The sequence below is a fragment of the Pelodiscus sinensis genome, chromosome 8 (assembly GCF_049634645.1).
Source record: "Pelodiscus sinensis isolate JC-2024 chromosome 8, ASM4963464v1, whole genome shotgun sequence".
Lineage (NCBI taxonomy): Eukaryota > Metazoa > Chordata > Testudines > Trionychidae > Pelodiscus > Pelodiscus sinensis.
In genome coordinates, this window is record NC_134718.1 from 71,998,768 (window position 1) to 72,021,710 (window position 22,943).

The 22,943-nt window shown below is 51.7% G+C and overlaps 1 protein-coding gene across 3 annotated transcripts in view; it reads right to left on the minus strand.

Annotated features, from left to right (window-relative positions):
• Positions 1–22,943, minus strand: part of PDCD11 (programmed cell death 11) — a 44,776-nt gene that overhangs the window by 5,887 nt on the left and 15,946 nt on the right. For all 3 annotated transcript variants that reach the window (XM_075935546.1, XM_075935547.1, XM_075935548.1), the window contains exons 13-31: positions 22,078–22,329; positions 20,496–20,639; positions 19,143–19,337; positions 17,778–17,948; positions 17,072–17,291; positions 15,256–15,408; positions 13,475–13,590; positions 12,793–13,307; positions 12,045–12,107; positions 11,357–11,465; positions 10,602–10,691; positions 9,112–9,214; positions 7,461–7,638; positions 6,508–6,564; positions 5,217–5,339; positions 3,961–4,083; positions 2,311–2,485; positions 1,458–1,568; positions 328–471 (exon numbers count right to left, since the gene is read on the minus strand). In XM_075935546.1, the coding sequence (XP_075791661.1) occupies positions 328–471; positions 1,458–1,568; positions 2,311–2,485; positions 3,961–4,083; positions 5,217–5,339; positions 6,508–6,564; positions 7,461–7,638; positions 9,112–9,214; positions 10,602–10,691; positions 11,357–11,465; positions 12,045–12,107; positions 12,793–13,307; positions 13,475–13,590; positions 15,256–15,408; positions 17,072–17,291; positions 17,778–17,948; positions 19,143–19,337; positions 20,496–20,639; positions 22,078–22,329 (3,042 nt within the window). The remainder of the gene's footprint in view (positions 1–327; positions 472–1,457; positions 1,569–2,310; positions 2,486–3,960; positions 4,084–5,216; positions 5,340–6,507; positions 6,565–7,460; positions 7,639–9,111; positions 9,215–10,601; positions 10,692–11,356; positions 11,466–12,044; positions 12,108–12,792; positions 13,308–13,474; positions 13,591–15,255; positions 15,409–17,071; positions 17,292–17,777; positions 17,949–19,142; positions 19,338–20,495; positions 20,640–22,077; positions 22,330–22,943) is intronic.

Genomic DNA, 22,943 nt, shown 5'->3' on the forward strand with positions numbered 1-22,943 from the left:
GCTTGGAAGGACGGGGGTGCGAATGGCTAAGATTGTGCTGCAATGGCAGAACCTCCACGGACAGGCTGAGGTACCTGGGCCAGGCAGAGAGAAGGAAACCAAGCTCATGCAGCACCGACCCCCACTATCCCTCCACGAGCACCCCCGTCCCCTCACACGTGAAAGAGCATCAGACGGCCCAACCGGTGAAGCAACTCCTTTGGGTGGACGCAGCCTTTGCCCTCCGACCCGAGGCTCAGTCAGATAACCCTAACCCTGACAGATACAGAGCCAGCGAGGGACCAGAAGGCCAGCGACAGCAGCACCCACCCTGCTAGGATACCGTACCGTGGTCTGTGCCTCTTCCTCCTTGTCGCTGTCCGAGCTCTCCTCCTGATGGTGCGACCCAGGCACCTCCAGGGCATCGAAACCCTCGTCCCAAGTGAAGCCACTAGAAACCTGCAGCCTTGGAGCCTCCACTCGACTGGTCCCCTGCTCGAAGGAGGACAGTAGAAGATGCCGCTTTATGGTCCAGTCTTTTACAGGGAGGGGGCCTAGCTGTCACCCACCGCCTAGCCTGTGCACTGTCCAAAGTGACACCTGAAATTCCCCACCCCCGCCAGAGTGACTTAGGCATAACACATTGTGTCCATGGAGGGATAAGCTGTGAGAGAAACAAGCTCACTGGAGAATTTCAATCGCGTTCTGGAGCAATGAGAATAAACTGTTTGCCTTTATACAGAAACTTTCATCCTGCCACCGCCCCCTCAAATTATGTTTGAGAAAGAGAGCCATTGCTTCACTCAGTACTGGAATGCAGGCACTTCTGGGGAGGAACCTGATGGCTGTGTGACAGCACAGCAGAACAGGAAGCAAACTCTCTCTAGTTGTAACGGCAGTGAACCCCCAGACTGGAGGTGGCCAGGTCGCTGGAGCCAACACACCTATTTCTTGTGGGAGAGGACAAAATACCCAAGTGGCCAGAAAGACGAGGGAGAATCACCCACATCTCTGGTTTCCCTTGACGATCTCCCTTCCCAACACTGGCCAAACCCCTTTCTTGCCCAGGTGAAAACTCCCTGCCTCACCCCCACGGGAACAATCTTCCTGTGGGAAGAACAGAAAGTTACAGGACTCCCGTTCTAGATGTCAGGGCTCTGGTTACAGTACAGAGAGCTGCCTCCCTACAGACAGCTAGTAACCAAACTCACAAAGAGCCACATGCACGACCTCGGTTCTTTTAGGCACAAAGAGGAGGGGTTGCTCTCTCTCATCTGCGTATGAAGAGATAGGTCAAAGCAAAAGCTCTGACAGCCTGTTACCTTCATGTTGCTCACCAGCATAGGAGAAACTGGCACATCCCCATGAAAGCCATGTGTCCTGTAACAGCACACCCCAAAAATCCCCACCCCAGCCAATTCTTTGCTTTTTCATATTCTCTTTACGGCTCTGGTTCTTCCTTCACCATATCCTCTCACCTTGGGTTTCCTTTTATCCTCTTCCTCCTCCTCCTCCTCCCGGCAATAGACCTCAACACCACTGTCATCTTCGTCCGTCGCCCGAGCTCGCTTCTTCCGTGGCTTCCGCTCCTGTAGGGAAAGGGCGAGCCATCGGAAAGGGCCTTTCAAGGAATTCCATTCTAAACATGGAACACTGACGACAGACGGAGAAAGCGGAGGCCGTGGAATAATGGCCGCCACCTTCCCCAATCCCACGGAGACGCACGTGCAGCATGAGTCACAAGAGAAAAGTCACGAGTGGGTCAGGTCTCAGTCCACGGGGCAGATGGTCAAGCCAACTGTTCCGGGTCAAATTTTGGCAGATGCCTGCCAGGAAACTCGAGATACAAGCATGCACACTTGGGGGAGCCGGCCATGGCAGGAGCCACAGGCATGTGAGCAACTCCCACCCCCAGTGTGGCACCCCACTGCCCTCCAGTGGTGGCTGAGCCCAGGGAGAGGTTGATGAGCCTGCTACACCTTTGGCTACCGGAGCGCGACCCTTTCGCTCAGGCTGTTGAGACTCACACTTTGTGGTCTAGAGGCCCCAGGTTCAAGGCTGCCTTGGGAGCAGCCAGACACTCCTGTTCGTGCAACGCAAAGCTGTGGGTCACGCAATCTCATTGACACCACTCTGTGGCAGACAGAGTTCTTTTCTCTGTGCCGCACAAATGTCACGGCGGTGTCTATTAAAAGTAGCTGGCTTTTCATCACCCACCATGCCCCGCTTTGAGGTGAAGCAGGACAGAAGTAAAGGGAAGGCATTTCTGCTCTCCCGGTCAGCCCAGCAACCCACCCCCAGCAGGGAAACTAGCCTCCTGCAGACACCCACCTGTTCGCCTTCCGAGACTCCTCTTTTCCGCTTTGCCTTCAGCTTCTTGAACTCGGCTGCCTTCTCCTTGTCCGTGTCACAGAGCGGCAGGCCCAGCGAATCAGGTAGGACGCCTGGCTTCCCAGTGTCGGCAGGGAGGAGCGAGAGCTCCACGTGGCTCTCTTTATTATTTACGCTGCAGCACATTTGCAGGGGAAGAGGAGAGACAAGCCGGCATGCTCCCCTTTCTTGGAACGCCAGCGCTTTGGGAAGAGGGGCCTGGAAGGGATCCCTGGGCCACAGAGTTCGTCCCTAGCTACTGCAGATAAACCCACGTCCCAGGGGAAGTCTCCACGCTCATGCGCCTCCCTGCAGGAATGGCACGGCCGGCCCTGATGGGACCCCGGCAAGCCCCTGTGCCTCCTTTAACAGCGCCAGGCTAATAAGGCCAAATGAATATTTGTCCCACCCAGCCCGCCAGCCAGATCTGACAATTACCCCAATCAGATACTTCTGGGGCCCTAATTAACATCTTGCGATCAGCAGGGAGGGTCACCGCCCCCCTCTCTGCCCCCACATAATGCAGCTCAAACTAAAACCAGCTGGGTTCAGTTCCCCCATTATTCCTCTGCAGAGGCTGCTCCAGTACCTCCTTGGGCTGATTATTAGGCACCTGCTCTAATTTCCAGCCTAACACGTCTCCACAGCCAGTTTATTCCCATGTGTTCTAGTGCCAGCATGGTCCCTTAGCCTCAAGAGGGGTACATCCAGACTCCGTTCGTCTGGCAAAAGAAGGTAAGCGAATTCAGAGCTAATTTGCATAGCTCCTTCCGATGGCGTTAGCGGAAGAGGGTTTTTTTGAAAGGACCCTCTACACCTCTTAAGAAAGGGTTCTTTCAAAAAAGGGGGTTTTTCGAAAAAACCTCTTCTAACGCGATCGGAAGAGGATATGCAAATGAAAGATACGCAAATTAAGCTAATTTGCATAACTTCCAATCGTGTTATCGGAAGAGGTTTTTTCTGGAAGTGAAAGCAGTTTAGACCGGGGGAGGGGTTTCGAAAGAACCCCCCTTTTTCGAAAGAACCCTTCTTCCCTAAAAAAGTTAGGTGTACAGGGTTCTTTCAAAAAAAAAAAAAAAGGGGGGGGTTCTTTCGAAATACCCCTGTCTAAACTGCTTTCACTTCAAAAAAAAAAAAAAAAACCTATTCCGATAACGTGATCCGAAGATTTGCAAATTAGCTCCAAATTTCCATATCTTCTTTCGACAGACGAACATAGTCTAGATGTACCCTAGCTCTTCTCCCTTCCTGGGACGTATTTACCGAGAGTGCTCAGAGCCCCTCTCAGCCCTCGTTTCACCAGGACTTGTCTGGAGAGCAAGTTGGCATGTAAATCTACAGCCCATCAGGCTGTTGCACACTAACTGGCCACGCGAACCCTGCTCCCACGCACGAACAAAATCGCCAGTGTGCCCAGAGCTCCTCTTGTCCCCACTTGGCACGTATTAACTCGCCCTCTAGAGGAGCCCTCGGGCTAAACAAGCTCTTCTAGGAAGACAGACTCGGCACTCCCCTGACCCTCCCCCTAGCCCGGTTTGCCCAGAAGGTGTCGCCATTTCTTCTGCCCCCCACCACTGAGCCCTCCATCTGCCAGTTCACCGCCCCACCTACCTGAGGACCTTGGCAGTGAGGAGCTTCCCCTCCGGCAGGTACTGCTCGTACAGGGATTGTTTCGGGACGAAGAAGGGGACGACGTTGTGGAACTGGACACGGCCCACAACTGAGCTGGACAAACTGAGAAGAAAGAGTCAGAATCATGCATGTTTCCAGCTTCCCTGTCACGGCAGCTCTAGGACACGGCGCTAGACCATCCCTGACAGGTGTCTGTCTCACCTGCTCTTAAATATCTCCAGCGATGGAGACGCCACAACCTCCCTGGGCAATTTATTCCAGTGTTTAACTACCCTGACAGATAGGAACTTTTTCCTAATGTCCAACCGAAATCTCCCTTGTGCAGTTTAAGCCCATTGCTTCTTCTCCTATCCTCAGAGGCCAAAGAGAACAATTTTTCTCTCTCCTCCTTGTGACACCCTTTTAGATACTTGAAAACCGAGAGGGGACATGATAACGGTTTTCTTTTCCCAACTAAACGAGCCCAGTTCTTTGAGTCTTCCTTCATAGCTCATGAAGGAAGACTCAAAGGCCTTTAATCATTTTTGTTGCTCTTTTGTGGACCTTCTCCACATCTTTCTTGAAAAGCGGTGCCCAGAACTGGACACAATACTCCAGCTGAGGTCTTATCAGCGCAGAGTAGAGTGGAAGGATGCTGACATAGCATGTGCCAGCCAGGTGACCGGTTCCGTATGAGATAGAACATTTTCCACATCAACTTCAGCAGCTTCCAGACAACACGAACAGTTCTGACTTGCAGAATGAAATTCATGTTGGCGAGTGGCCTTATGTTGCGAGAGACGCTGCAGAATTTTGCATTCTAAGAGCTATAAACACAAAGCAAGCGGGCACACAGACCTACGGTCTACACCAGGGATTAGCAAAAGGGCCTCCGCAGATCAGATCCAGCCTGCCAAGAAGGTTGATCAGGCCCACGGATGCCCAGCTGCTCCCCCGCCCCAGGAATGAAGTCTCCTCCCACCCCACAAGGGGCACAGCCACCTAGAGGGAACCTCCAGCTGTTCAGAACAGCTGGTAATTCCCGGGGGGGGGGGGGCAGGGGACAAAGACTTCACACGCTGCCCTCCACCCCCAGGCCAGTCACGATCTGTGGGTGGGGATGCACAGAAGTGTCCTGGCCCCGCCCCTTCCAGGGTAGCCCAGAGCCGCTTTGAAAATTTCTGAGGTGTCCCCGCCCCAGTCTAAAATTATTGCCCGCCCCTGGTCCACATGGCCCACTGTAGTTCTCTACTCACCCAAAGAACACCCCTGACTGCTTGACAGATCTGACGTAGCCTCTGACCAGCTGGCCTTCTCGAACATCCTCCACACTTGTAATTTCAGGATCTTCCACTTTGTTTTTGCTCTTTGGGTTTGTCCTAGAAGAAAGAAGGGGAAGAAGGAAAACCCACACTGCAACTGAATGGTCTATATTCTGCCAGTCCTGAAAAAAAATCAATACAAACTGCTAAGCGACTGGAAAGCTGTGAAGCCTTTATGGAGTGTGAAGGACCAAGAACATCCTTGTTTCTCCTCTCGGTTATTTAAGTGCACAGTCTGCGTCTTCTGCCAGCTACCGAACGTACCTAGCACTACGCAGCGATCCGTGTCGCTTGAACGAGGGCTTGCGGCTAACACCTTGACAGGGTGAACTTTAGAGCTAGTGCCAGAAGAACAGGCAAAAGCAGTGACTGAGATGGTATGAAAGTCTGGGGGTCGTGTCCTCCTGCCCCCAAGAGGCTTTAACCCATCAGGTGTATTCATGGGTCCAGCAACCTGACCCCCTGACACAATCGGGTACTTTGAGGTCATCACTTGTGTCTGCAATGCACTCCTGGCACAAAGTGAGACGCTAGACCTAAAACGGATCGAGCCCTTCATCGGCCATTTCTCCTACAAAGTAAAACACCCACCTGAAGCTTTGAAGTAAAATGTTTCTGCTGCCAATTCAGCCGTGGGGAAACCCCCCCACTTTTTTTTTTTTTTTTTTTTAAACTAGGCCTAAATAAGTTCACTGGAGGAAAGGTAAATACACAGGACACCCAGAGCTAGCGGAGCAGTGAAACTCAAATCAGACCTAAAACGATCATACAAGAGACTCTCACAATTCGCAGAATCGCTATTCACAGTTCCGCATATTTGCAGAGTTTCCTGGCCTGGCCTGGCTGGTGGGAGACAGCTGCCCAGCCCCCGCAGAGAGTTCAGGAGCCGTGGGGAACTCACCGTGGGGGCCAGGAGCTGAGGCTCCCCGTATTCATGAATGGCGAAGGGTTTCTGTAAGTCAAATGTATGAATGTCTACTCAGAACCAGGCATCCTCATGTTCGCCAGTATTTGGGAAACCCTCTGTGCAGAATGAACCTGCATTCAAAGGACCTATCCTTACCCCTTACAAAGTCTGAGCGATCAGGCTAATTATATAATTTGAACTCTCACACTGGGCTGGCCTCGTCAATACAGGTTTCAGGGTGGGCAAAAAACTGATACTTGTTCACCGCGCTTGTTACCATTCTCAAGTGAACTACAGTCCAATGTAAAGGCACCTCACCTGGATTGCCGGAGAGAGACTTCTATTTTGTTGTCTTTGTTGCAAAGGACACAACACCTAGAGATGTGGGAGAGAGAAGAAAATGGGAAACTTTGGAACAGGTTAAAAAAAACGAACCCAACCCTACAATAGAGGAAGCAGGGAAATGCTTCATATAGCAGCATTAAACGCAGATGGTGCACTAAGAAACCGGTGCTCTTAAGCATTTACGGTCTACCGCAGACCAATGAAATACACACATGCAGGAGATCAGCCGAGAAGGTTTCATGAAGAGAGACAACCTACACCATAGTATCTGGGCACTTCGCTGCTCTGAACACTCAAATCCGGTCAGAGGTGAGGAACGCAGTGGCAGAGACACCATAGCCCAGATTTTCAAAGGTATTTAGGTGTTGCTAGGTCTGAGCAATTTAGGAGACCAAGGCCCATTTTCCAAAAGGTTTTACTCATTTAGGCATCTAAATCCCATGGTCTGCCAATGGTATTTTGGCTCCTAAGTGCTTACATTCCTTTGGGAAATAAGACAGACTCCGGAATCAGTCAGGCATTGCCCCACCGAGCACAGCAGCACCTAAATACCTGGTAGTATCTGGGTGTGATTTGTCCAAGGTCCTGGGAATTAAACCCAGGTCTCAAGTGCCAAACTAGCGCCCTAGACAAGGCACCATCCTCTAGCTGAAAAGGGAACTGAAGGAAGTGGGCAGCTGCTCCAAGCAGAGACAAACATAAGGTTACAAAAGCCCAAGCGCTAACCGCACTGGTGTTCACAAGCCCTCCAACTCTTTCCAATTTGCCCCGGAAGAGTTAACCCTCCAGCTGGAAAGCAAGGAAAACTTCTCAAGGCTCCTACCAAGCCAAGCCCCGGGGGATCGCCTCACTGAGGAAGGATTTGTCCAGACCCACCCGCTTGAGGAGGCAACAAGAGACGTTACAAGACAAGGGCAGTCGCTGACCTGACGTGCTTCCCGACGCTGAAGTTCTCCACCGGCTGCTCAGAGTAGGAATCACTCAGGTGAAAGATGCCGGCTTTGCCGGTCTTTCCGAAAGGAAGTGCAATGGTTAGGCCCACGTGCGGAGTCACCTTCGTTATGGTGCCCAAGGTGATGGTTCCTTCCACCAGTGAGTGGGCTCCTGGGCACAGGTATTAAAAGGGTTATGTCAGTCTGCCCCCACAAAGTGTGATGCTATTGTTAGGCTGGCAGTAAGGAAATCAAGGAGCTAGAAAGGAGGTAGGGGGTTATTCCCCCGGTCCCCAATCATCCTCAGCCTGTTCGCACTCTCGGGTTACGATCCCTTTCGCAACAATGGTGCCATGTTCACCCATACACAGCCCTTCCTCCCAGACATGCCCCTGAACCTGTTCTGCCAGGACCCGCAGTAACTGATAAGAACATAAGAACGGCCGCGCTGGGTCAGACCAAAGGTCCATCCAGCCCAGTATCCTGTCTGCCAACAGTGGTCAGCACCAGGTGCCCCAGAGAGGGTGGACCGAAGACAATGATCAAGCGATTTGTCTCCTGCCATCCTTCTCCAGCCTCTGACAGAGGCCAGGGACACCATTTCTATCCCCTGCCTAATAGCCTTTTATGGACCTAACCTCCATGAAATTATCTAGCTTCTCTTTAACTCTGTTATAGTCCTAGCCTTCACCGCCTCCTCTGGCAAGGAGTTCCACAGGTTGACTACACGCTGTGTGAAGAACTTTTATTAGTTTTAAACCTGTTACCCATTAACTTCATCTGGTGTCCTCTAGTTCTTCTATTATGGGAACTAAAATAACTTTTCTTCATTCACCCTCTCCACACCACTCATGATTTTATAGACCTCTATCATATCCCCCCATAGTCTCCTCTTTTCTAAACTGAAAAGTCCCAGTCGCTTTAACCTCTCTTACGGGACCCGTTCCAAACCCCTAATCATTTTAGTTGCCCTTTTCTGAACCCTTTCCAAGGCCAAAATATCTTTAAGGTAAGGAGACCACATCTATACACAGTACTCAAGATGTGGGCGTACCATAGTTTTATACAGGGGCAGTAAGATATTCTGGGTCTTATTTTCTATCCCTTTCTTAATAATTCCTAACATCCTATTTGCCTTTTTGCCTGCCGCTGCACACTGTGTGGAAGTTTTCAGAGAACTATCCATGATAATTCCAAGATTTCTTTCCTGATTTGTCATTGTCAGATTAGCCCCCATCCTACTGTACGCACAGTTGGGGTTATTTTTTCCAACGTGCATTACTTTACACTTATCCACATTAAACAGCGGATAAACAGCTCATGTGCCACCTGGTGTCTGATGGAGACCCAGCAGCAGCAACTTTGCTTCAGAAGAGAGCCGAGACTGGGAGCTGGCCTGTGACGCCTAGAAGGAGAACTGCTGCTACAGTCTCACGGCTTGAACCTCTACCTACAGGCGGACTCTGAACATCAACACGCCTTGGACTCTGGATCCAGTTTCAGGGCATGTGTCTCTCTGTCAGGGCAGAATTAAGTCTGGCTCCGGCCTGCAATGTTCCCACCCCACCATTTCAGTCTCTAATTGCTGAGCAGAAGGAGGGGCCACGACAAGAAGGATATTGAGGAAAACAAGGCTTTCCCGTACCTATAAGTGACAGGAAGAGGTTGGTCTTAGAGGCTTCTGTTCCAGTCACTGTCGCAGACAAAGCCTGGCCGTTCTTGAAGCTCTTTTCTGGATGCTTTAAGACCTGAGAGGAAAGAGACCCCGCTTGGTACCAGGGACTTCAGCCCCTCGCTTTCATTTTTAACCAAGGTAACCTCAGCACATTTGAAGATAAGAATATAAGAACGGCCAGACTGGCTCAGACCAAAGATCCGACTAGCCCAGGATCCTGTCTGCCCACAGTGCTCAATGCCGGGTGCCCCAAAGGGAATGAACAGAACAGACTGATCCATCTCCTGATGCCCATTCCCAGCTTCTGACAAACAGAGGCGAGACACACCATCTACCCTGGGTGTTATGTGCATCTTCTGGACGCCTCTTAAATCCAGAAAGAAATGTCACCTTAACACTAGATAAATCTAAGCAGTCCACACAGCATCTCTAAAGGCTCATGTTTAGGGAGGCAGCCTGGCCTTGTGGGGAAAAAAAAAAAAAAAAAAACAGGACTGGGATTTAGGATACCTTGGATCTATCTACGCTTGAGTCTCAACAAAGACTCTGGCTATCTCACCTATTACAAAGATAGCTTCCCCAATTATCACCTCTAATACCATTAACTCATTTACCTTTCCCCACCTCTAATACCATTAGCTCATAGACATCTACCTTACCCTTCCCCCCGCATCCCTCCTCTGTTCTGAAATTTGATTTGTCCTTTTCATATGTGTTCTTTTTTTTTAACTGTATCCTTTGGTATATATGGTTGTGACAATTTTCTTCCACTATTTGATCTGAGGAAGTGGGTCTGGCCCACGAAAGCTCATCATCTAATAAACCATCTTGTTAGTCTTTAAAGTGCTACATACTCCTGTATTTTGTTGGATCTATTCCTAACCCTGCCACTACTTTGCTGGGTGACCTCAGGCTAGTCATGTGCCTCCCCAGGCCTCAGTTTCCCTATATGTAAAACAGGGATAAAGATGCTGACATCCTTGGTAAAGGGCTTTGAGATCTGCTGGAAAGCAACGACATAAGAGCTAGATATTATGAGGTTACTTATCTTGTTGCCAACATATTAAAAAAAGCAACTCTACAGAGACAGGGGCTCACTGTGTAAAAAGATTTAGCAGGGCACCGAATTCCAAATCTCGTTATTAAGAGGCAAATCGATCAGTTTTGTTCTCTAACAGTCTGGCAATTGATTCAGAAGCTCTGCACCCCCTCCCCTTTTGAAAAGAAAAATGAACTGTAGAGGTTCCCAGTTTAACGTTGCTCTAAAAACAACCTAGTCAACAACGCTCTGTATGGAGCCGCTAGGCAGGCTGAAAGAAGAGCGTGTCCCATCCTCGCATGGCCACAGGAAGCAAAGCAGAACCGCAAGGTTGGAGGCTGCTTGAAACACTCGTGTTTAGGTGCTCGCAGCCTCGTGGGTGTAAAACCTTTGCACGTCTGATTCTCCGGCGAGGACTTACCTTGGGGTTCAGGGAAAGCAGCAGCTGGGGAACTCTTCCTCGAACCTCGGGGGCAACCTCCACCTCCAGCCAGGTTTTTATGGTGTTGTACTGAGGGGGAACCAACCAGCCACAAGAGAGAACATTACGACTCATCAGAAGCTTCCTGGATTCATCTGAGTGAGTCGATACACAGATCAAGGCCAAGAGGGCCCAGCTCTGGTCAGCAAGCCTGATTTCCTGCATAACACAAGCCAGAAAACCTCCCCCGGGGTTTCTGGCCTGGGTGCCAATTGCTTATTGATTAGGACTCCAACGCAGGACAGGTGCTTCTTTGTGCACCAATCAGAGAGAGGAAGGCATCTCCCCAAAGAGGGGAATCAGCATTGGCCACTCTGCCCACAGAGCTGCTGACAGAATCCAACCTTTGGGCTGGGCGGGAATCGTGGCTTGGCCCCAGAGGCATCTGCCTGCTAACAGGGTCTGCGGCTACCCTGCAGTGAGCCTCATACACGTGCCCTGGGCTTTGGGCGTCTGGCCCTTTGGGACCGGCGGGGTCTATCCCCAAAGCAGTGGGCAGAGGGGGAGACACGATGCAGGGGCCAGGCTGGGATGTTGGCTTCTCTGCGTTCTGCCCCTTCCTTCTGTCAAAGACCAGGGCTGGGTTGGGGTTGCGCCAAGCTGGCATTTTACCAGCGCAGCTCAAGTGGTCAGACCACAGGCTGGACCCAGGCCACCCTCTCCCAGCGCTTCTTTTGGAAGCCCCGGCATCTCACCTTCTTCACAAAGCAAGTCACCGTCTGCCCAGCTTTGTAGGGCCCGAGCCGCTCGCTGGGACTGTCTCCTGAGGGCCTTGGAGCCGGGCTGCCATCCCCCTTCAGATCACTGCCACACAGGGAAGAGACAGGAGCAGATGGGAAATAAGTTACAGCCCCCAGCAGCAGGACGTGGTGTGAATCCAGGAGACCGTTTACGATGATGCATTATCCCCTGGGCAGCATCCCTGTACAGTTCCCCCTCACTCTCCTCCCCCCCTTGGTCTGCACAGTGCAGGAACTCCCAGTTTCGAGCAACCCCTCCCCCCAGGACCGAGAGAAGCGCTGGGGGGCAATTTGACCCAAGCCCCGTGCGAGGCAGCGCCAGGGCAGTTGTGTTAGAGAGAAGCACGACAAGCTTTAACGCACAGTGGCCAGCACGGTGCTGGAAAGAAGGGAGCGACATGCGGATGCGTCCTGCTGTCTCATGGATGCCTTGCGCCCTCCGGCCTACAGAGAAGGGAGCCTCTGCGACACGCAGGGGGTGTGGATCGCAAACGCTGCCCCCTTTCCCCTCCCACAGCGGGACAGCACCTCCTCAGCAGCAGCTGAGGGTGGAATTTGGCGCTGGGCACTTTCCACCTTCATGGCGCTGGACAAACATGAACCCAAGCGGGTAGGAGGCTAGTGCAGAATCCGCGGCCCTCACCTTGGTCGAATGCTGAGCTCTGGAACGGACTGAGTGAAGTGGGGATGGGTGATGGGCAAATACCTGCAACAGAGGAAATTGTTCAAGTCCTTCTGTCTTTCCCCAGCACGCTGCCACAAGGCTGCCCCCCCCCCCCAAACCTCAGTGCTCTCATAACTCACAGCCCAGGGCTCAGCCCTCTCCTCACTCCCACCCGGGGGCGGGGAGCAGCCTCTGTCTGCAGGGAGCTGGGACCCCCTGTGGACAGGGGCTGTTGCCACCCTGTGCTGCTGCCTTTGTACAGGGACAGCAGCAAGGGGCGGTAGGCAGCCGGCCTGCATGGGCAACTGGCTTTAAACTGGCTCCCCTCATGGACCGGCTGCCACCTGACACCCCATGCTGCTGCCTCTGATACAGAGGCAGCAACTCAGAGAGGCAGGGGCTGTGCGCTCCCAGCTCCAGCTCCGATGACTATAGAATAGTCGAGTAACCACAAAGATTTCACGTGGTTACTCGACTATTCTATTAACCGATAGCGAACGTGGCTAATCTAAGGTAGGGACGGACTCGCATCTCCAGTGATACGAGAGTAACATGCTAGCCCACCCCCAAGTGTGGAGCAGACTCCCTTGGGCCTCACACCAGCAGTAGGCACTGCTGCAATACAAAATGCCTGAACGACAGGGAGGAAGAGGCCTTGGTCGTCTCCTCCGGACGATTGCTCCACCACCAACTTCCCCTGGAAGCGACGCAACAACTCGTTTCCTACCTGTGAGTCTTCACATCTTTGCCGCCAATGACCCGGGCTGTCACTTGCTGCCCAGCTTTCAGCCTGGAGGTCGGAAACGTGCCTACGGGGACTTCATCGAGGATCCGGGACACGTGGATGGAGCCCGTTACCTTGTCATCAATAGCAACGGTCACGGCGGTCGGTCTGACGGACTTCACGGTTCCCGTGACCATGTCTCCCACACGCAGGGAGTGTTTCATGGCCAGCAAGGCCTCCTCGACGGTCTCAGACTCTTTCCGGGATCTTACAAAAGCCCTTTTCTTGGCGGGGCCTTGCACTGCTAACAGGACACCCCAGTCCCCCGTCTGCACCGTTTTTAAGGTCACAGAGACAGTCTGTCCCACCTTCAGCTTCTCCGAGTCAAAACGGAACGTGTCGTTGAAGTGAGAGGCCACAGGGATGGCCGTCAGCTGGCCTGCCTCCACCAGTGAGGCAACGGCAAACTCTTCTGCTACGTGCTGCACGACAGCGGTGTGCTGGGAGTTTTCCTTTAACTGTCAGACACAAACAGAGGGCGACTTTTCTGCTGGAACTTTGGATGCCAAGCGACGAAATTCTGACCCCTTCCCTCCTCCCCGCCCGCTTCCACTTATGAAACGTGCCCCCGTTGATCAGGTGGGGACAGAAACACGCGAGACATAATAACCCAAGTCAGACGTACCCGCTGGGCTTTGGGGTTCAACAGCTCTTCTCGAAGGGAGACGTGAACCACGCACTGGAGGGCATCAACATGGAGAACCAAGACTCTTGCTTTCTGCCCCGCGACCAAGCTCTTGTCTATAAAAACAAGATTAACTGCTGGTAGCCACAGAGGAGTCTACCAAGCATGACCCTGGTGCGTGACAAGCTATGGGGCAGCACATTCAAGGAGCATCTGACCTACGAATGCTGGCGTATGAACAATAAAACTGTTTCACAGTCCACAGGAAGTTACTGACTCAGGGAAGGACCCATTCAGAATACAGTTACTACTAGCAGCCAGATGTGAGAGAGCTCATGTTAAAAGAGGAGTGATCCATACTTTTTCTCTATGGCATTAATGCTGGGAGGATGAGGGAGATGGGAGCAGAATTAGCCTTTCATTGGGGAGAGGGGAGGAAAAAAAAGACAGCCAACCTTACAGCAGGATCAAATCCATTTTACAAGAAATAGTACAGGCAGTCCCCAGGTTACGTACAAGATAGGGACTGTAGGTTTGTTCTTAAGTTGAATTTGTATGTAAGTCAGAACTGGCGTCCAGATTCAGCCGCTGCTGAAACTGACCAGCAGCTGACTACAGGAAGCCCGAAGCAGGGGGCCCCCCCAGCAGATCAGGGAGACGCGGAGCAAAGACGCGGAGGACGCGGGCGGCGGGACCACAGCGCATCTGGGCGGTCCCGCCGCCCGCATCCTCCAGGGCAAGAAAAGCCCTGTTAGTAAGTACGGATCCGACATAAGTTGGATCCGCGTAACCCAGGGACTGCCTGTGTCTAGCCCATATGGAGAAATTTTCGTCAGGAGATTTCAAAGTCCTTTACGAAGGAGGCCAGTATCATTATACCCATTTTACAGAGGGGGGAAAACTGAAGCACAGAACAGGGAGGTGACTGGTCCAAAAATCATCCAGCAGGCCAATAGCATAGTTGGGAATAGAACTCACATCTCTTAAGGCCCATACCAGTGGTCTTTCCACTAGGCCACACTCTTTATTGTAAGCATAGTTACCATTCATTTGAATTTAAACAAAACAAATACCCAGATGAAAAGGTTGCAACTAAGAGGCAACAAATGCAGGCTTGAGTAAAATTTATTAATAATGGTATGGAGATTACATACATACATACGTGTGTGTGTGTACGTATGCACATGCTCATGCGTGCACACACACTTCATGTATGTTAATAATGACAAAAAGTGAAAAACAGCTCTGAATGCCCAGGATAATTTTTAGTTCGGTTTAAAATGACACTTTGCTGGGATATTATTTGAATTATAATTTATTTGAAATTGCAGTTTTATTTCATAAAGTTAATTGAATCAAGAGGAAAATTATGCTGCAACGGAGCATATTCCAGCTCCTAGAAGAGGAAGGGAAAAAACTAAAACACGGTTCATTAATACTTGATCTTTCTAGCACCTTTCATCGGAGGATCTCAAAGCACTAATTAAACCTCACAGCAAGCCAGTGAGGTAGGAGAGCACTGTCCCCATTTCACTGACAGGGACAACAGTGTCACAGAAAGGGCTTATCAACTTGGCCCAAGCCATGCTCTGAATGGGAGCAGAGCTAGAAATGGAAACTCAGGAGTTCCTGCTTGCACTACCCCATTCTCGCTAATACGTAACACTCTTCGCTGCATAATCAATACCTTTCATTCCAGAAGTAGCACTGAGAGAGCAACACATATCCTACATGTGAGGACAAAACCACAAATAAATAAGGCCATAAAAGAAATTCCCAACCTCCAACATGATAGCGAGTGGCCGTTACGGTGAGTCCAGCCACACAGCTGCCGTTAAAGAATGCTGAGCCATCTGCCTTCATTTCTTGAACGACCAGGTGGAGTTTCTTCCCAGGTATCAATCCACAGAGGTTTTGGGCCACCTTGGAATGATCTAAAACGACAAGGGGAAAACGTAGACAGTTAGGTACAGTGGAGATGAAATTTTTGCAGAAACAAAGCAGCAGTGTTCACCTTTGCTTTGTTTGACTTTTCATGCCCCTCTTTAAGAAGGGATAGAATCAGATAGTTTAGACCTGCCAACACACAAAGAAGTAGTATTAAAACTTAATCCCAATGGCAACACTAAGGAAAAGCTAAAAAATTCAAACCCATACTGCCGATCTCTGCAGATCTTTACCATCCCCGGGCCATTAACCTATAACAGAATGAGGCCTTTCTGGAGGCAAGGCCTATAGCATTAATGCAGCCCAATTCAGGTCCTTTCCAATCATAGAACACTAGAACTGGTAGGGAACTCGACAGATCATTGAGTCCAGTCCCCTGCCCTCATGGCAGGGCCCAGTACCATCTAGACCATCCCTGATAGACGTCTGTCTAACCTGCTCTTTAATATCTCCAGAGATGGAGATTCCACAACCTCCCTGGGCAACTTATTCCAGTGTTTAGCCACCCTGACAGTTAGGAAGTTTTCCCTAATGTCCAACCTAAACCTCCCTTGTTGCAGTTTAAGCCCATTGCTACTTGTCCTGTCCTCAGAGGCCAAAGAGAACAATTTTTCTTCCTCCTCCTTGGGACACCCTTTTAGATAGCTGAAAACCGCTCTCCTGTCCCCTCTCAGTCTTCTCCTTTCCCAACGAAAGAACTGGGCTTGTTTAAGTCTTCCTTCATAGGTCATGTTCGATGATCACCTAATTACTGCTGTGTGCATTCCCAGTCCCTTTCTAGTATAGTCTCTACCTGGGCTCTATTTCCTACGGTGCCGATCATCTTGGGATCGAAGCATTAGTGCATTTAGTGCCTCTTCTACACAAAGCAGTCCTATGCCCTCAAGAATGCTCCTGCCTTTGTATGCAGTGGGGCAGCCACATACAGGTGTCCCGGGTTGTCAGGGAGGGAGGACGCTGGTACACACACAAAACACTGCACTGCAACCATTCAGAAATACAGACGTACCTTCCTTGTCCTCTTAGGCTGAAGGGGCAGTCAGCCAATACTTTTCCCCAGAGGCCAAACAAGCTGGCTCACCGTACACCTCTCCCCTCTGAGAGGTAGATTTCACCTGTGCCTTATTGTTCTGTATGTGGCTTTCCTTACTGTGCCTTTGGCCACAGGATCTAAGTACCAATATAAATCAGATCTGCATGGAAAGGCCCAGAGTCACCTTCTCAGAGGGTTCTACTCTTCACCCAGATCCCTGCCCCTGCAAGGAACTAGCAAACACTAAGTTTTGTATTGTTGTGTCTCCCTGGCTCATTCTAGGCTCTTTCAGCAGAAGGCTAATGACCCCGTAGCCCTTCTGACTCTGTTCTTAATCACTCAGGACCTCAATCTGCTCAAAGCAAAGCCCTTTACAGATGGGGGCACAGCCTGGCTCTTGGTTTGCTAGCCGTGTTCACTCCCAAAAAGTTTTGTTTCCGTCTGTAGCCTTTCAAGGCCTGGACTCATTCTATGTATCCTCCTCCCTCAACAAGCCTGAGTCACCGATTAAATCTTCACTTGCTTTGATCCTCCTCTTATCTGGGTGGTTTCAGCTTTGCCTTATTTCTCTAGACCTAACGTTCGACCTGATCACCGCACTGCTCCCAAAAACTCACTTCTTTTGCTCATAACGCCCCTGATCTCCTTCATCTCTTCCAAGCACCGGCTCAGCAAGGAGAAGCTCCCGGTGACCGGGTCTTCCAAGCCGACCTCAGACAGCTTCAGACACAAGAGAATACGCTGCTTCTCCTCATCCATGCTGGTCACCTTCGCAACCACCGTCTGTCCCACCTCAAAATGGTCTTTGGGGTCCGTCACAAACTTGTCACTCATGGCCTGTTTGGAAGAGAGATCCGCAGCGGCTTAGCCAGGCTGTTGAGCTGGAGCACCTTTCCCGAGAGCGCTCTGAGCAGGTGTACTGACGTTAATTCAGCGTCAACCTCTCTCTGAGCCTGGCAGCTACTGTCCCCATCTCAGAGATGGGGACCAGGGAAGTTAAGTGACTTGGGCAAGGTGCTAGATCAGATCAGTGGCAGGTCTGGGACCAGAACTGAGGTGTCACAATTCCCCCCTCTCCTCCCTGACGGGGGAGCTCCCCCACTGTGGCAGTGCTGCTGTTTGGAGTGCAGGCCCAGAGACGCGGGAAGTCGGGGGCGGGGGAGCTGTGCCGGGACTAGGAAAGAGGGCTCTTTGCCACTCATGGCGCATCCTCATTTGCTTTTGTGCTGGTCCTGCATCCCGGAGACACTGAAAACTCTATAAATACAACCCTGGCAGGGCCGCAGAGCCTGAGTGCAGGAGGGACCATCTAACCCAGCTTACCGATTTGGGGGCCAGTCCAGCTAGACCGAAGGGGAACTCCACAAACACGCCGTAGGACATGATGTTCCTCACGTAGCCAATCAGCTGCATGCCAGGTTGGATTTCCGAGAAACTCCTCACCACTTGCTCCTCCTGTACGGCCGAGATCACTGCGGGCTTCCTGCACAGGGTCTCCACCAGAGTCAAGGAACTGGGCCTTCTCATCAGGGGAGGAGGGGCAAGGAGACTAGCTCAGGCACCTACTAAATCGCTTGGTATCCACCGAGGGTCTCCCCAGAGCTTCTGCAGGTTGGACCATCCGGGATCCTAAAATCAAGGCTTTCCGATTCCCCCCTTGCTTTCCCTCCACCTTGCTAATGATGTTAGCAGTCCTTATTAGGGATGTTACATTTAGATTAATTAACTCATCGAATAGTCAATGGGAATTCCATCGACTATTCGATTAGTCAACCAGGGCGCCTCTGCCTTTGAACTGCCAGGATATTTGCTACAGTTCAAAAGCAGAAGCCCTGCAGGGAGTGTGGGGAGTCCCCTGCTGGCCCCGCACTCCTTGCAGCACCTGAGCCTTTGACCTGTACAAGAGGCCCATTGGGAAGCTCCGCAGGGAGCAGGGAGTGGAGGGCCAGAGGGAGTCCCCCGCTGGTTCTGCACTCTCTGCGGGACTCGTACAAATCAGTCCCTGCTCGCGCCGTTTCCCACTGTGCCTCTACCTCCCCTGCTCCCTGTGGAGATTTTTTTTTGGGGGGGGGGGAGGGGGGGAGACCAGATTTTAAGCCAGCCCCCCCGCACAGGCTCCTGCTCCGCCCCCCTCCCGCCTTTACTGCCTCTCTCTGATAGAAGCAACAAGGGGGGGAAGGGACTAGACGCATGACTGGTCGACTAGTCGCTTACATCCCTGCCCTTATCTCACAAACGGCTCCCGTTGGAAGTTAATACATTACGCCATTTGGAAGCTGGAACTCCCTGACTACAAACCGTACAATGAATTGGGTGTTGGTGCTAGCTGTTTACTAAAGGCATGTCACAAACTGACATTCAGGCACGCAAGCAGGGGAGAAAAAACAAGCGAGTCATCCCAGTGGTACGTTTTCAAAGCCTGATGCCTCATCATCTATTAGGGCTAGAAACACGTCTGCTGCTGGGAATCCCATCCGTGATAGGACAACAGTCAGGTCAAGTGTGTGTGGTTCGCAAGATACCAGCTCTAACCACCCCTGGGTCTGGTCTAGGTACCACTGCAGGCCTGGCTGGAACCAGCCTTCCGCCTCAGACCAGCGTAACTGCTTTTCTTTGTGTACAGTCTAGATTTGAAAGCGATTGCTCCATCACGCTATGGTGCTTAATGAATGAGCAGTCAAAGGATACAACGTGTCCTCCCTTGTCACTTAGGCACATGACCTTGGGGAGGATATCCCCCTCTTGTAGCCAACGGTACAGGAGTTTACAGCTAACCACGTGGTCGGACAGATGCATTGTGGGAAGATGCGCAGAAACATTGTCCGACAAGATGGAAACTTCCAGGCCATTATCTTTCTTCTTCAGGACTTTCACGTCAACCATCTGAACAGGGGACAGGGGACATGGAACGTGAGCCTATCAGACTCCAGGCTTTCGAGGTTCTGACCGAACAGCGCAGCTACGCACTGTCTCGTTCCAATGGCAGAGAATGCATTAAACCAACCCATGGATGTCAACATCTGGAAAATTCATTTGCTCAGATGGGAGGAGGGGACGAGATCATTTAAACACAGAACATCCCCGTGCTTGGAAGAATAAAACTTGCATTCACGTGGCAGCAATGTCTTTCGTGCCAAAGGGACACTGGAGCCCTTTAAAACTATTGCCTTTATGTGGCAAATAGTCACCTAACACTGAAGCACAGCCACCTCTGGAGCAAAACGAGGCAGCTGTTCGTTAGCACACTGCAGCGTTACAGCTAGAGACGTGAACGTGGCCACCCCATCCAATGGGAATTAACTTAGGGAAGCACTAGGACCCGTGTTAACAGTGTTCAGATTACTCGTGGTGTCCAACACGCTAGCCACATGTGGCTATTTGGCCAGTTGAGTGTGGCTTGTTGGCTATAGCAGTGGCCACAATATTATTTACATTTTCAGAATAATGTGGCTAGTTCACTAGCAGCTACAGCTTCAGAACTGGTCGGACATCACACGACTAGATGATCACAGTGGTCCCCTCTGACTTTATAACCAGCTCACTAGGACTGTTGAAATTAACACTCTACTACTGGCAAAAACTCTAAGGGCTCCCTCTTCTAAAGGGCATGAGATCCTCCCTAGCACTCTAATGGGATGCCAGCCTCACACCAGGAGATGCACTGATGCCATTTCTTCATTTACCTGCCCTCTGGAACAGCCTTTCTGCATCTCCTGGCCTCTCTTCACCTCTTTCCTCCCTGGCTTGCACCTCACCCAGTCTCGTTATGGGCCTCATTTTAACGTATTCTCATACATATTTTCTCCACCAACCCCTCCTGTAGGATTCACGGTCTCGTTTCCATTTCTCTACACACATGTACGAAAGGTGCAAAGCAAAACATACCAGCCACTGCCTCCAGCTAGCGAGAGTCCTTAGGCAGCTTTTAGAAGTGAAGTAATTCAACACTGCATTGAGTCTTTTGCTTAGCGAGCAGGGGGAAGGGGCGGGGGGAGAGAATGACAGGAAGGGGAAGAGACGGGTGGCATTTGTAATCAATACCTGCCCAGTTTGGTAAGTCACGTCCCGATTCTTCTTTGGAACGTGCTCTCCTCCGTCCCCCGAGGCCGCTCTGCTCGTCAGCTTGAAGGACAGCAGCAACCTCTCCTGCTCAGGCTCACATTTTAAGACTATTACTTTGACAACCTATGGAAAAGAGATTAAAACAAAAGAAGACTTATCAGTGAACTTCCTTCCGAGCCACCCCTCCCAACTTATGCCCAGGGTACAGCAGGACCATGCATCAGGCAGTGAAACAATTATCCAGGAACTCTTTCCCTCGCGTTCTAGCCCATCGAGGTATTTTACGAACATGGCGTGAATTCAGAGGTGCAAACCCAACACGAAGCAGGAGCAATCTTCTCTTCACAAATGGGAAACTGAGGCACAGCATCATTAAAGCAACTTGCCCCAGACAAGTCTCCCAAGTTCCACCCCCAGACCAGCTGCTCTTTACGCCGCTGCTAGAGATTCAAGCATTCAAAGCAAACGAAAGGATCCGTACCTGTTCTGAGCAGGACACATGTCTCCCGGGGCCAGCCCCGAGCACAGATGGGAATGAAAAGAGCTTGGACATGGGCCAAGTTGCCAGGCCTCGCACGGGTCAGATTTTTAAAATCCAGCCTTACAAAGACTGATCTCTTGAGTCTGACACTAAAAAGCTGTCACTCCTCTGAGACAAGGGCTGCAGCATGGAGCCCTGCCCCTACGCTGAGCAATCCAACACCCCACCCACCAGGGAACTGGGTTTCTTTGCCAGCCCCGCAGGGCAGACGACACTACACAGCTCTATGCCAGCTGCACCCGCAGCAGCCGGCCAGGCCCTGAAATGGGCAAGAGCGCAGCTCTGTCAAGTCCTTGAGGGGAAAGAGTGTCCTGCAGCCCAGCAGGTTTAGCTGCCCAGGACAGAGGAAGCCACCACTGTACAGAAGCGTTTGCAAACTCCCAGACCCTTTGGATTCCTTGCTGAGCGGTCGGTGCCAGTTACACACGTTCCCCAGAGAGGCCCGGTGTGCAGGAAAAGCCGCTGGCGTGACCCCCTTAAGCCTGAGGACTCGGGTGAGTGTGCAGAGGTTCCACACTTGATGGACTCCAGCTCCTAAGAGTTCTGGGGGACACAACAGGGCAGGGGACAGAAGGCTGCTAGCGGAGCCTGCTAGACTGGGACTCTTTCCTGGGGCAGGCGGCCTCGTCTCCCAGGAGCGGCCCTTCTTCCCTGGTAGCGGTTTGTCCTTACGACTGTCCAGTGGTACCACAGCATCCTGCACCTGTCCAGGAACCACCCACTGAGGCACTCAAAGCCAGTGGCAAGTCAGTGACCCTTCGCCGCACGGCCTGTCTACTCCTAGCGCAGCAGAGAGCCCAACACGCCCCACGCTACCAACCAAAGCATCAGGCAGATCTAACTGCTAGGCAAGTCTGCCTTCCCACTACCCCTTGACGACTTTCTAAGGTGCGCTGAATTCCCACGTGGCCTCCCCTCCATAGCCTACTAGTCTGCAGCCGCTCTCTGGCTTGCCAGTGCCATATCACAAGTGCCGCTGCTGTGTTTCTCCACGGGGGCGCGTCCGGGGGCGCTAGTTACCTGCCCTGCGTAGAAGGCTTTCTCTGGGGAAGGTACGGGCTCCGAGCTCAGCTCGTTCTTGGGAACCAGCCCTTTAACGTCGTTGTAGAACTTGACAATGCAGCCGAACTCCCTAGCGCACACAACGAAGCCGTGGGCCATCAGGCCGGGCTTTGCAGCCTCGTAACTAGCGAGGACGGGCAGTTTGGACGTGACCAGAGTTTTCTTCAGCGTGAGGAGCAGCTTCTTTTCTTCAGGCTGGGATATTAACACCTAGGAGAGCAAGGAGCGAGAGGTTAGCGTGGCTGCAAAGATGCTGTTCAATCAGGAAAAAGGCATCCCCCCCTTGATTCATAGTCGCTGCGTATAAGGATCCCAGATAAGTCTGCAAGTTCGCACTAGTGTCAAGCATCCAGTAGCAACAGCCCTCGAGACCCTCGGCGGTAAGGCAGAGTGCCGTACAAACACTAGCTGCCCGTGTCCCGGAAGCTAAACCTGCTAATGCAGGTGTCGTCAAGTGACTTGGTGGGCAAGTTTATGGCGGTTTTCCCTGAGCTTGAATTCTCTCCACGCAAAAGTCAGCAAGTTAGAGCAGGAGCAAATTAAGATAAAGGACAGACTTACAGGATACCCCCGCACTTACGACCCAATAGGTTCCTGGAGAACCATTGTAAGTCAAACCCTTATTGTCCATAGGGGCAATGTTATGAATGGGGGTTCCATTCCTGGCCCGCTTTGCCTCCTGGGAGTTGTAGTCTCCTGGAGCCAGCGGTGCGAATGGTGCCTAGAGCTGGCTGGGGGCTGTGCCGGGCAGTAGGTGGCCCCATGGCTCCCGGAGCAGGGCGGCTGTAAATGCGGGGGGAGGGGTCGTAGGTCGGGTCTCGCCT